Below are 14729 nucleotides of genomic sequence, written 5' to 3' on the forward strand. Positions count from 1 at the left end.
ACTAAGCATGTTACTTGTTTTAGGATTGTACCTTTACGAAAAAGAATTGTGCCACGTTGGATATCATTTTCATCAATTTTAGATATTTGAAGATATGCTCTAAGCCACTACCATTGAAAAAAACTTCAACTGTAGATATAGTAATTCGTAATTATTTTTGTCTGTGTGTTCTTTTTTTCTATAATAGCTCAGTTCATTAATATGATGGTCAATTCCTAGCGCAGTTGTTACCACAATGAAACAAAAAGTTACATGTCAAATTCTTTCCAGTTTCTTAACGTAGTTTGTCACTGTTTTGTAGGTTACACAGAAGGTAGTACAGATGTTCAGGGATTTCAGAGCGTTGGTCTCAGTAATTTTGCTTACAACTACAATGTGACTCTGTCTCATACCTCAATCATACACATCACAGTTGCAGCAACCAATGCTGCCGGATTGCGACGAGAAGCACATGCCGAGGATCTTCTTGTTGATCTCACTCCGCCAAATATACTGTTTATAAATGACGGAATAGGTACTGTTAATTTTGCAAATAAAGTCATCAGAGTATGATTTTTTGTGCGATTGTATGGAATTTATGTTTTAGGTAAACATATATTTTTTGGCTTTTTCATGTAAATAACGACTTCAGCAGCAGAACTCTGGTTGTTACAACATTATGAAACAAAAATAGGCTGTCCTATATCTAGCAAAAAATTGCAAAAAGACATTATTTTGCTATATGAAGTAACCTCTTAGCCCTTTGGGACCTACCTTTAAAATCTTGAAAGTAAAATTTTATTATAAGGATATCAGGATTAAGAACCTTCTGTAATATTATTTCTATCGATCAGAATAGATTTTTGCCCGTGATGCACACTTTAAATATGATATGTTTTTTTTTATCTACTTGTTTTGTTTATTTCTTTCAGCGTGTTGTTATTTTTTATATATTTTAATCGTAGGTTCAGATATAGATGCTCAGACAACTGAAGAAATTTCAGCTAACTGGAATGTCCATGATTCTGAGTCTGGTCTGGATTATTGTGAATGGGCAGTTGGTAATTAAGCCTAAACTTTTCCTTTCTCTGAACTGTATGTTCTATCTTACGTAATGGCGGCCATGTTTTTCTACATATTAAAAAATCCTTATGTTGATTCATTGCAGAACACCTTAGGGAACGTTCATACCAAATTAGGTTCTATTTATCAGACAATGCCAGAGGAGATCTTATTAAGAAATAACATCAAAAATAGCAAAACAATCGTTGAAAATGGACAATAACTACAACATGACTTAACAGATTTACACGAACATTTCATAACAGGTAAATCTCATCATGCTGAACAGTTTTATCTCGTTAGAATTCGGATAAACCTTTTCAATTTTGAGTTATTTGCAACACAAAACTACCATTTTACCCCAGAGTCTTTTAAATCAACGGCGTCACGGTTTTTGAGTATAGCTGATAATTAAAAAAGTTAATGACAACGACGGACGCAAAGTAATAGGAATAGTTCCCGTGACCTTGAGCTAGATATAGAACAGAAGGGTCAGACAGAAGTTTTTGCATATATCTCCAAAACTGTTAAGGTTCACCAAGTTCTGACAAAAGGGGTAAAATGTTAAGCATGATGAGATCTATCCGTGTTGAAACTGTCATGTAAAGTTACTGTCCTTCTACGACATTTTTTTACTTTAAAAAATATTCTCCTCGGAAGCTACTAGAGAGAATTAAATTGATACAATCATTCCTTCAGTATGAGCATTGGGAGTTTTTATACAAGAAAATTCATTGCCGCTTATACAAATTGCTTAACGGGCAAGGGGATCAATTCATGCTCTTTCAAGCCTCTAGCTACTTGAAATATTTACAAAAATGAGCTTCTAATTCAGTTCCTATAGAACAATTCCTCACCATTTTTTTTTCTCAAAGTTAGTGTTTGTAATTTTACCATATACATTGTTATGCCAAAAGTCTTTCTGAATAACTTTAATACAATTATTTACTTTATTCCAAACACTATTCGTTTATTAAAAATAATTACGTCTGTAATTTTAATGACGGAAAAATGCTCATTGTGAAAGATTCGATCCACCTTGTTAATACTTTACACTCTTATATGACTTTAATACCAACCTCTTCGTTACATTGCTGAACAAATAGTAAATATTAATATTCATATTTTTACAGGTTACCAACCGTATGGGAACGAAATTCAAACGTTCCAGAAATTACCCAGTGCAATAAAGACAATATCAAAAGTTTTCTCCAGTAAACAAGTATCTATGCAAATGATCCATGTCACCTTACAATGTAGAAATAATGCTGGTTTACAATCTTCCTTGTCAACTGATGGAGTCAAGATATCTAACCATTCTCCAAATACAACATACGCTAAGGTTGAGATTATTCCGCAGTCTTTGAGCGAGTACGACGCTAAAGGTCATCTTCAATGTGATACGTCATTGGTGAGACTAAAATGGACAGGATACACAGATTTGACAGGAATAGATTCATATTTGGTCAGTCACAATTATTTGTTTATCATAAATGTCCATGTATCGATAAATCATAAGTTCTGCTACGGTTTGGTAGCAACTTCTTAAAGTAACTACTACCAGTAACCTACAAGTGATGACCTAAAAGACTTATTTTACATAATTCTAGTCATAAGTTTTGGACTTTCTGTATATTTCAAAGTAATGAGTTCAAATAATACTCATGTTAAGCTTTCTTATAATTCATTTTTTTATCATTTTAGTTAACTTTCGACAGCCAAGACAAATCAGCGTTACTTACAAAATCCTTGACAGCAGAAGAGCAGAGTACATCGTATTGTGTTCTCAGTGCACTTGATATGACAACAGGGAATCACACCATAAGTGTCAAAGCAGTCAACAAGATGTATCTTAGAAGTCTTCCTGTCATAGAAGAGTTTATTGTCTCTCCTTTGCGACCACAACTCACAGGTAAATTTTTATTTTCCAAACACTTTAATTTCTTTAATGAAAATCAATGGATCCCAGGATCAGGACGTTCATAAAAAAACAACATCCAGGGACAACGACCAGACAACGAAAATAGACACACACAACAAATTACATTATATATTTTAAATCATACTACGGAACTTAGTATTGTGAGAACGATTTACAAATAAATTAGACTTCTTTTGATCTTATAACCTGTCAAGATGTTGTATACATAGAATATACGAAGAATGATAACAAAACAAAGTGATCAATATATTCTCCTTTACTCGATGATACCATATACATGATATATGTGATCGAGGTTAATTATTCAAAGGCATACACTCACCTTTAACTTCCTTTCAAATATTTCGGGAAGAAAGTTTTCCTTGCTTCACTTTATTGTAAAACTTGCAATAATATATGTTCTGGTAAAGCAAAATATCAGATACATATATAGCATGCGAGTTTTTATATGCGTTGATCATACTGCACATGAAATTCACGTAAACCATAGCAAACTAATCTATAATAATTTTCATCTGAAATAAAAATACTTAAATCACTTAGCGTATCAGGCGTGAAATCTGGATTTTTCACAAATTCTACCTACTAAATTGTGTTTTTCTTGTTTCGCTCGGTATTTTATTCTATCGCCCCTCCCTTGAACTGAAAAACGGGAGCCGCCCCTGCTAAAAACCAACTTATATCGAATGACGGTTAATATATATTACACGTATATGCATTCCAGATAATCCAAATTTACAGCTTACCGCTGATAACCGTACTCTAACAGCATCATGGAAGGACCATTTTCAGACAACAGATCCTATATATTACGAAGTATCCGCAGGGACAACATTAGGGAGCGCTGATATTATCCAGTGGCAAGAAACAAAGCACACCTTCTTGGAATTTGTTCTTCCGCCAAAGATAAAATCCGTGCGACACATTACAGCATATGTTGTTGTCCGTGGGGTATCTGCCAATGGCATGACAACTCTTTTGAGCGCAGCTGTGAAACTTTCGTAATTAAAATATGTCATGATGAGCCCTTAACATATCTTAAAGTTTGTATCCGTCTATGAGTGACTTGTATTACTGTGATAGTTTTAAATACTGTAAGGTTTAGTCAGTAATTATTTGTTTGATTATAAATTATAGTTTGTGTCGTTAAAATCCTTTTTAACGGGAAATATTAGATACGACAGATCTATCTTCGATGCATGCGCGAATTACCTACCAAGATATACAACAAACGAAACTACAATATTTCTGGAAAAAAGGGAGAGCGCTTATATACTATATCGCTGCATATGGTCAATACTTCAGTTTTTGTGAAGTCCGAGTATCTCATTTATTCGTTAGTGTATGTGTGCATTCTTCTGTTTTATTTTTTAATTTCATATGTCTTCTGGGTGCTAGACTGATGCTAGCGAACAATTATATTGTTATATCTGATAACCAAAAAATCCAAGTAAACCATAACGTACCATCAAATTGTTATTCTCATAAAACTGATCATAAAAATATTTCAACTCATTATGGAAATGTTATCTATTTCACGCAAAATTAAATGAAAAATTGTGTGTAGTGGCAGTCGATGGACAATTTTTCCATCTATAAAACCCCTTTTTTCCGACGTAGAATGGTGGGTACAGGCCTCCTCTGTTACGCTATACCCCATGACCCCCTGGCACTATTTCAAATAAGGCCCTTCAAACTAGGTCTAAGTGAGGTCCGCCCCTGTTTATAGTTGGAAAATTTTCCATCGACTGGCACTTCACTTAACCAAACTTTATCCTTACTTTTTCCGACGTAGAATGGTGGGTACGGGTCTCCTCTATAACACTATACCCCATGACCCCCAACCCACCCCCCTCCCCCCCCCGGCACCATTTCAAATAAAGCCCTTAAAATTGGTTCCAAGTGATGTTTTCTATTTGGAAAACGCTGGATTGACTGGTTTTTTTATTTAATATTGCGTGAAATCGTTGATTTTTTAGATAGATAACCTTTCCATATTGAGTTTTTCTATCGGTTTTAAAAGAATTACAATTTGATGGAATGTTATGGTTTACTTTTATTTTTTGGTTATAAGATATGACCATATAATTGTTCGCTAGTAATTGTTCGGTAGCGTCAGTCTAGCCTTCTGGGTGTAGTATTTGTCCTCGTCCCCGATCATAAATCAACTTCCTGTTCGTCGCTTATAGCCATGGTCACCTCGCATTCAGACATTTTCTGTTGCAATGTTTTTTTACTTTAAAAATTTATTTTGACAGGACTAAGTTTTGACCTTTCATTAAAGGGTGTAGTTAAGGTCGTATAAAACTAGTAAAACCCCATCGCAGATTTTTTAGGGAGGTAAAACATAACCCTGCGTTTCTTAAATTTTACCATGAAGTACAAAAACTTTACAATAAGAAAAGTAACACTTTGAACGCCAATCATAGGACTGAAGTGCTTTCAAAACGGAACCAGTCACTTCATTCATGTGTTGAGTTTCCACTCAATTTCCATTGAACAATTTCATTTAAAGTAGACATACTGCTTAACATATTTGTACATTACAGTATACAAGTGTCATATGTTTTGTACAATTTTTATCGGTTTAAGGGTTCCATGTGGTGTACTTTTTTCATGGGTTAATGCTATTGTTCCTAGTTCTTAAAGGGAAAGACCACATTTGCTTTAAGTAAGGCTGTTATGAAAACTTATACCAATGTAAGCGAAAATGAATCACTTTTAATGCGAAATGCGCTTTTGTAAAATGCACAAGACTATGCAATTTTCGAAATCTTGGAAATATATGTGGATAGTCATCTTGCCGAACTCTTCTATCTGAAGGAAGATCATAAGCAGATTTTATTGATTTCGATTGGGTCCTGATGTCACTTATTCGGTTTAGGTACTGTAAATTAATATGGACACAAACATTTATTCTTTGTTTCGGGTTGTTTACACATTATAAGGCAGTACTTGTATCAGTATATAACCTACTAAGTGACGTCACGAGCTAATCGGAAGCTATCGGCAACAATCAATAAAGTCTGCCAATGATCTTCCTTCAGATTGGAGAGTTCTGCAAGATGGTATCCACATATAGTTCAACGATTTCGAATTTTGCATAGCTTGAGCATTTTGCAAAAGCGTATTTTCCAATATAGGTTATTTTTACATGGGTATGTTTTTTCATAATAGTCTAACCTAATGCAAAGGTGATCTTTCCCTTTAACTAAATTTGACCAATCTCAAAAAGGCAAATTTTACAAACACATTGATGGTTATTTCTGGAGGTTATCAGATATAAATGCTTGGTCAATGCAATAAAATCACTGCCTCTTTTTTCCTTCATGTGCCACACCTTATACACATTTTGTCCGATTCTTAGCCGGAGAAGTACCTAATAACTTTTCATGCCCTGGACTTTGAACTACATAACGGTTCGACCCTATTTCTATGAATTAGGATTCAGACTAGGGAATGTACGTGCTCCGCGTTTTAGATGTTTTAGTACGAGCTATGACCCTTTGGCTTTTACTTACATTAGATTGAGTTCATTCTAATGAATAGTTAATAGTACATGTATAAATGAACTTGGTTGAACGTCATTGTTACTTCTAGAGTAACCTTGACTGTGACCTTGATTCTGTTACCTATGACCTTTAAAATTTGAAAGTATCTTCATCTTCAGTTGTCTATAGAAATGGTGAAGTACAAAATGTATATACATCTTGTAGTACGAGCTACATGTATAACCCTTGGACTTTTACTTACACAAGATTGTGCTCATTCTAAGGAATAGTTAATAATATAAATGAGTTTGGTTGAACGTCAGTGTTACGTCTAGAATAATCTTGATTCTATTACCTCTAACCTTAAAATTTAGAAATTCTTAACCTCTAGTCGACTATAAAAATATTGATGTAAGTCTGGTGAGATCAGCATGATCTTCGGTTTTCCTTTCGGTTACAAATTCCAAATGTAATATAATATCCTATTTTTGTAACAAGCCATGTAAATCTAAACATGATATGAAAAAGTAGTGACACACAAAACCTACATAATTAACTGTAAGAGGCTTTACAAACTTTCAATTGCAATAAGTGTTTCAAATTAGCTATTTATCTCATATTCAAGTGGTATTATTTCGTCTTATTTTCACTTTGTCGTTTACAGAAATTAGCGATTTCCAACAAAACTTCCACATTCATCTTACGAAAAGGTGTGAATGTATATGTAGATATAAAAGTTCGGATTTCGTTTACAAATCTTCAAATGGCAGAAACCGTTGATTTTGTGAAAATGCTCGAGGAAAATGAGTTCGAAATAACGGACCCACACACGGATAAAACCAGAAGAAAATTTAGGTTATCCAAAACGGACTTTATACGTCTGGTGTTTCTTGTTGCTTTTGTGATTCTAATATCATTCACTGTTTCCTACATTACAACTGTACTAATGCATTCAGGTAAGATTTGAGTATAGCAATGTATTTACTGTTGCCATCCCTAAGTAGACCACTTACAATGGTATATTAGACTATTGCTATTTACAGCACACACATAGCCCAATGATAGGGCTGAACTCGGGAAAGGGTCAACTTAATATGGAAAGGAGTGATCAGCTACCAAACCTAGAACCCCAGTCTAACTTTACAAGTATATTGAGGGTTATACGAAAAATCTCACCTATAACCATACAGACTTGTGGACGATTATTGATATGATTCCCAATGTTTCTTAAAATTAGTTTTCATTTATATAAAAAGAATTGAATATTGGAAGTGACACCTGTTTCCGGCTGATTTGCGAGACAGTTAAGTACCTTTCAGTGTAAGAATCAGGCAATGGATGGCACATCATATATCTCAATTTGGTTTGTTTTGCCTCAAATATATTCAGTACATCTAGATAACAACTGCAAAGCTATTTACGTAGATATTTTTTGACTGTTTATATAGGGAAAAAGTGCAGGAAAATATTCCCGCCATTTCTGCGTAGTGCAACAACCAAATTCAACCTCTTGAAAGGCAAATTTTACGAAAATTTTGATTGTTATTTCTGGTGGTTACATGTATCAGGTATAATTAGTTAGATAATGCAATAAAATCTCTACGTTTTTTTTTCTTCATTGCCACACCTTATATTCAAGAAGCATTTAAATTAATGATGTTCAAGTAAATATATATATGTATCTCAAGAAACAATTTTCTTGTGATTGTCCAATTTCATTCAATATGAGGGAGGAGCAGATTGAAAGGAGAAAAGGGTGGGTAAATGAGAAAAGTAGAGGACTTATCCCGTTCTTCCCAATTGAACGTGTTGCAGCCTTGGACATTTTAATTTCGCTTTACCGTTGTAAAATGTCAATAGTTGATAACTTTTTCCCGGGCATGCCAAAATCATGACTTGAATCACAAATAGTCGTCAACATTCAATTAGCACTATGTTAAGAATTAAGCCCTTTCAAAAAAATAGTGTGTTATTTATTTAACATGAATTATTTACCTTAAAGACAGAATTAAATGTTCGATCTGTCCTGCTCTTAACTCTGAGCCTTTTCACTACTTTTCGTAGTTAAGCTTGATCTTATGATTTTAGCTTTTGACGATGTGTTTTACCACGGGATGTAGATCAAATAAAAGCCATGAAGTCACACCTATTCAAAAATCAAGATTTCAATCTATTTTTATTGGGACTTCACCGATTAGGTACAATCTAAAATGATTAGAATCCTAAGTATGGAACGCCTAAACTGTCTGATGAGATACACATTTGTTTACGTGTTACAGAACGTAAAGACGAAATAACAGAACGTAAAGACGAAATGGCAGTACGTAAACACAAAACGACATTATGTAAAGATGTTCCTACATAACGTAAATACAAAATGACCACATGTAATTATAAAACCACAGCAAGTAATATAAAATTGACAACACGTAAACAAATGTGTATCTCATCAGACAGTTTAGGCGTTCCATAGAAAAGGAACATCCGATACGATACGTGTCAGCAGCGGATCCAGGATTTGAGTTTAGTGGGGAGTTAATTGAATTAAATGCCGTTCAAAGGAAGGCAAACAGTATTATGGTGAGAAAATTGTGGGAATTACTGAATTAGAGGGGGGCATACGCCCGGTACGTCAGTCCTTGGATCCGCGCCTGCGTGTGCCATTAGTTTGGACTTTTATCAAAACACTATTCTTGTAGAATTGTGAACAAGTACCAAATACGTTCAATTAAACATGTACACATGTAGTTAGAATATTTTGAATCAAATGTATTGAATAAAGAATGCATACACTATTTTTCATTTAATAGTTTTCTTCAACGTTTAGGCAAAAACGACACAGACCAATCTGCTGCTAAATACAAGAATCCCAGTGGTTATAAAAACACGAAAGTCGTAAAAGGTGTAAAGGGAGATAAAGGGTCATTTAAGGAAAAGGGTATCCAAGGAGGTACACGACCAATAGGTGAGAAGGGACCAAAGGGGGAACGAGGTCCAATTGGACCGAAAGGAATTGTAGGAGATAAAGGCACTGCGGGAGCGCCCGGATATGCAGGCGAAAAGGGTACCAAAGGTGGAAATGGACCGAGAGGAGAAAAGGGACCCAAAGGGGACAAGGGCTTAGCCGGTAACAAAGGGGGCGTTGGTGAAAAGGGTCCCACTGGTAATAAAGGTACAAGAGGCGACACAGGACTGACTGGACATAAAGGATCTAAAGGAGAAAAAGGAGTCCGTGGTGACATTGGGATAAATGGTAACAGGGGGCAGACTGGGGACAAGGGTACAATTGGGGACAAGGGACCGCAAGGTGACAAGGGGCTTCCTGGCAATAATGGGATGGTTGGAGATAAGGGCGTCATAGGAGATAACGGCCCAAAAGGTGCTAAAGGACCTACAGGAGACAAAGGTTCGAAAGGAGATAAAGGACTGACTGGAGACAAAGGGGCGAGAGGTGATAAAGGACGAATTGGAGATAAAGGACCTGTCGGTAATGAAAAGTCAGCATTCATTATTTATATACATGAAAAATATGTTCGTACATGTATAAAAGGATTTATAGACATAGGGTCAATTATGGCGAAAAAATAAATTTTCATTTACACAATTTATCTCCCATGAAATGGTTTCCTTGTAAGTGTTTTTATAGCAATGCAATGAATAAATTTATGACAAATATGGAAACCATGACAACGATATTTACATACCGTGTAACGGGAATGAGTATAAAATGGTGAAAATTAAGCACAAGCAGACGAAGAGATGAATTTTCCGGATGAATATGTTAATACTGAATACTATCGCCTATTATTGTTTACAATAATAAACCAGGACATATTTGCGGTTTCTGCGATCAATCTGTTTTTGCGTTCATTCCTTAAATTGTATTATAAATGGTCTTTGAAGAAAATATTATTGATAGCTTAATATTCGCGCTACCACGGAAAAAGCGAGAAATAAAACTGCCTCAAAAACAATCACGGATTACAGTACAAATCATGCATGTTCTAAACGCAATGATAATATTTTCACTATCAAAGTTTTGTTCTCTTACGGACTATCCTATATTTGTAGGCAGTGTTTCATGTGAAACTGGTTGGATTCCATACCAAAGTTCATGCTATTTATTTGTGGTTAAAGCAAAAAAGAGTTGGGAAGATGCCAAGGTGACGTATTTACATTTTTTAAAAAGACATTAATTAGCTTACTTTTACATTTTATCATGTACTTGTACAATATAATAACTGAAATTTCAATAACATGAATTAAGACTCATTGATGAAAAGCTGTTATCAAATACGTATAATTCATACTTTAACCAACAAATTTTTAAGGAGGTAGACCTAGGGTAAGGGACATAACTCTTTGAAATCAGTGATATGTATGTATCATAATCAATTTCACCAAAACCTTTCAAGCATTTCTTTGAAACAGAATAAAATCAGTCCAAGTTACTTTGATGCTTACATGAGATTGATGTAAAATGGTGAATATAAACGTTCCAATGATTTGCAAGAGTTGTGTCCCTAACCCTAGATTTACCTCCTTAAATAGCTACATGTACTACTTATGAGTATGATCATTACGCTTAAGCTACAATATAGCAAGTGTACATGTACGTCTCCGCTACCTGCATGGTACTTATGAAATTTGGCGGGAACCTATGTCATTTCCAAGAAATTTCACAGACTTGACATGATTAAAATGAATAAAATGATTGCGACATAAGCTCACTTAACGGTGTAATTATATAATAAGTCACTATCACACTGTATTTTCAGAATGACTGTGCAAAAAAGACCAGCTGGTTGGTAAAAATTGAAAACATCATTGAAAATTGGTTCATCAAGTCAATGCTGAAAGGTAATTCTAGAAATAAGTTAACTACTTCTCGTCAACAATTTATCACATATTTTATGATCATTTTTTTTAATAATACTTGTCATTGGTAACGCCATACATATGCATGGTTTACTACGATAGCGTTAAGTCGCGTTTGACATCCAAGTACATAGTATGAATGTACGTGTTTAATGTAAAATCTCTACTTCTACTTCTATTGGGGGTTTTACGGTCTCGACTACACATACGGGGATTCTGTTAGTAGCGTGTTAGTAGTTTGAGTGGCGGAGACCAGCATTTAGGATACCTGACCGAACAACTCTGTCAGAGTACATTCTGTATGTCTCTGGGGTGCTGTATTGATGATCTGGCCTACTTCCAGACCCCACGGAGGTCGGAGAGCCTTAACTATTTGGAAGTACGCCAGTGTGTAGAGTGGAAATCTTTACTAGGCAATAATTCTACTCATGAGATTCTTCATGCTTATAGCCGTTTTTGATTGGTCGAGAACGTCGTGGCCAGAAAGTTCATACATGCATGAACTTCGCCAGATCGTTCATACATGCATGAACGCCAGTCAACTAGAAACCAATATAGCGGCCATGTAGAAAGACTCGAAAGAGTGTGGCAACGAACTAAACGACATAATATAGCCGTAAGAATGGTATTACATGTACCTTGATTTTACCGGTCAAGTTTGTTTACAGAGAGTAATTTTCAGCTCGGGGAAAGAAACTTATACCTGAGTCTGACTGAACCCTTGAAAACACCTTATTGTAATTTTCCGTCTTCCTTGTTGTAATTCCTTAATAATTTTATTCCTGTTGAATTGTTTTCATCTCGTATTTTCAATGCCAACTATCACTTTGTCCATGCTGCCTTCACTGTTTTTCTGCAGCCGATCATGTCTAAATTTTCGTCCGCGCTCCCATACGTGTGCAAAGGAATGTGTGTGTTTTGAAGCGTAAACATAAACACAGTATGTCAATATAGCCGACTGAGGCTCTCAGAGCGTAGCATGAACGACCAAAAATAGTTGTTCAATCATATAATGAACGATATTTGACATAATTATCACTACATCTCGATCATACATGGTCTTTATAACCACATTTGTATGATGATTTTTAAAGAGTTTGGACACAATTGATGAGAAAATAAGTTGAATCTATCAAAAGAGTCATCAAGGGAACCAAGACTCTAGCGGAAATCAAAAGAATATAAACCAAGGATAAAGACCAGTCAGGGAAAACAGACAAACACAACGAAGTACATAAAATAGTCAAAATAATACATACGAAGTAACATAAGTAAAAAAGCAACTCGGACTCCAGTAAAATTTAAGAGCATGGACCAGGTACAGTGGTATGATAAGAGTCATCTGCTTTTCTAGCAACACAAGCCGACTTGCTCATAAAGAGTCAAGTCCAGGGTAAACGAAAGAGGAAAAGAAGGCTATGACATGTTGAATAAATCAGTTTTCATGGTTCAAATGAATATGCACCGTAACGATCTACGAGTTCTGTAGCGATGATTTCAATCTTGTAGCTAAATATACCTGTTCTATAAGCATACATGTAATTGTAAGAAGCCTAGCGCGATACAAAAGTCTGTAGTTACGGCAAGCTCTGGCATAGCATACAAGTTGTGATATGAAAAATCTATACGTACGCGCTAAAAGGATGTTGTCGCTGACGAAAGGAAAGTTGACAATACGGAATGAATAGCCGTCGCGTTTGTCGTATAGTATGGTAAATAGTTCTCCTTTACCATCGATCTCTAAGTGTGGGTCAAGATATGAGGTTTACTTCACAATGTCTGTAGTATCCTTTATCTCAGGTTCTTTGAGGTAGGTGTATAAAATCCCTAAACTAGGATTGTTTAACGATAATACGTCATCTACATAGCGGAAATTGAGACTAATGAATCTAGCTAAACAAACAATTTAAAATCTTCAAAAGGAAATCATGTTTAGATGTGAATGCAAATCATCTTGAAAGTGAGACAGAAATATGCAATCCTGCAACGTGGGCTTTTATATAACATTATAAAATTGCAAAAGCGGATACATTGCACTACATACATGTATTTATAGATGTTTCACTGCGTTCAGATTAGAAGGATTAACTATAAATAATCAATCAGTGTATTCCCTCTTTTGTATGAAAATTTGTGTTTTGTTTAAAATTTTGGCAAAACAGAGCCAAAAAATAGCCTGAAACCCCATACCAAAACTTCATGATCCGCCCCTGATTTTATTCAAAGAATCGATACCAAGGATTCTTCAAGGGCACTTGACATACAAAATTCAAGTAACTGGTTTTATCGCGCAAAAACTATACACACTATACACTTTTCATGGCTTTGTTATTATGAATAATTCGAGAGATATTATATTTATAGAGATGAATTCAGAACATGCATGGCTGGGACTACATGACACAACACATGAAGGACATTTTACGTGGGTGTCAGACGGGACAGCTGCCTCCTTTACGGACTGGGGCGGTTCAAATCCTGATAACTGGAGAAACGAAGACTGTGTTCATTTTTCGAAGAGTGCCTATAAATGGAACGATATTAATTGTTCAAATAAATTCGGTTACATTTGTGAAAAGCAATAGAAGATAAACAAAAATTATAAGATTGAGTGTTTGTACAACTTATTGTTCACTTAGAAATAAAATACAAAGTATGGTAAAAAATGCCAAAGAGGACTAAAAACCTTTGGGAACAGTTTAAGACATTAGGATATAGCAATAAGCAAAAAGATAAAGCCTCACATTTAACTCCATTTATCTCCTTTTTGAATCATTCGACAATAATTAGATTCCTTCATGATTTTTAAATTGGATTATCTCCTTTAGATACCACTGACAGTAACAGTATTCCTGGATGCACGTCTAGCGATGATGTGACAACTTACAACTGTACAAGAAAGGCCCATATATTTTAAATTTTATTTGCAAAGAAAATGGAAGATATCAATTTACATGTAAATCGGTTTCTCGGTTTTTAACCACAATCACAAAATAAGATTGCTTAGTATTGCTCTACAACAGGCGCAAATCGACAACACTAAGTTCATTAGGGCATAACTCCCATAAAAATGTTTTGATAATATGCATAAGTTTTATGAGATCATGTTGGGTAGTTTTAGAGGAGTTGTGATGGTGAGCTGATATATGATGATTTTCTTAGTTCAAATGGGTACAAATGTACAGATGTATAACTTAATTTCAGAAGTAACACGGTTTCTGATTGGATAAAAAATTTCGGTTACCATCTCATAGACCGAATTTTGTAATGACAGTGACGTCACCGTAACGATCCACGAGTTTATGATGACAAAACTTCTGTAGTGGTGAACGTAGTTTTAAATTAGGTGAAAATCCAGGCGGCAATTTTCGGAAGTA

The 14729-nt window shown here is 35.0% G+C and overlaps 2 protein-coding genes across 3 annotated transcripts in view; both read left to right on the plus strand.

Moving 5' to 3' along the window:
* Nucleotides 1-4150, plus strand: part of LOC148610240 (uncharacterized) — an 11974-nt gene extending 7824 nt beyond the window's left edge. Inside the window, exons 13-17 of one of the 2 annotated variants that reach the window (XM_088542514.1) lie at nucleotides 302-514; nucleotides 945-1040; nucleotides 2175-2452; nucleotides 2746-2953; nucleotides 3708-4150. In XM_088542514.1, the coding sequence (XP_088398640.1) occupies nucleotides 302-514; nucleotides 945-1040; nucleotides 2175-2452; nucleotides 2746-2953; nucleotides 3708-3988 (1076 nt within the window). In that variant the 3' untranslated portion in view covers nucleotides 3989-4150. Of the gene's footprint in view, nucleotides 1-301; nucleotides 515-944; nucleotides 1041-2174; nucleotides 2507-2745; nucleotides 2954-3707 lie in introns of both variants that reach the window. The other variant, XM_088542513.1, reaches the window with a different exon arrangement.
* Nucleotides 4151-7089: 2939 nt separating this feature from the next.
* LOC148610241 (uncharacterized) lies at nucleotides 7090-14018 on the plus strand. The gene is made up of 5 exons (XM_088542515.1): nucleotides 7090-7430; nucleotides 9302-9961; nucleotides 10546-10637; nucleotides 11253-11334; nucleotides 13717-14018. Exons 1-5 carry the CDS (start codon nucleotides 7238-7240, stop codon nucleotides 13935-13937), a joined length of 1248 nt encoding a protein of 415 aa, XP_088398641.1. The 5' UTR covers nucleotides 7090-7237; the 3' UTR covers nucleotides 13938-14018.
* Nucleotides 14019-14729: the final 711 nt, after the last annotated feature.

The sequence above is a fragment of the Perna viridis genome, chromosome 8 (genome assembly GCF_037379345.1).
Source record: "Perna viridis isolate PV_CMFRI_1.1 ecotype Kerala chromosome 8, ASM3737934v1, whole genome shotgun sequence".
NCBI classification, from domain to species: Eukaryota; Metazoa; Mollusca; class Bivalvia; order Mytilida; family Mytilidae; genus Perna; species Perna viridis.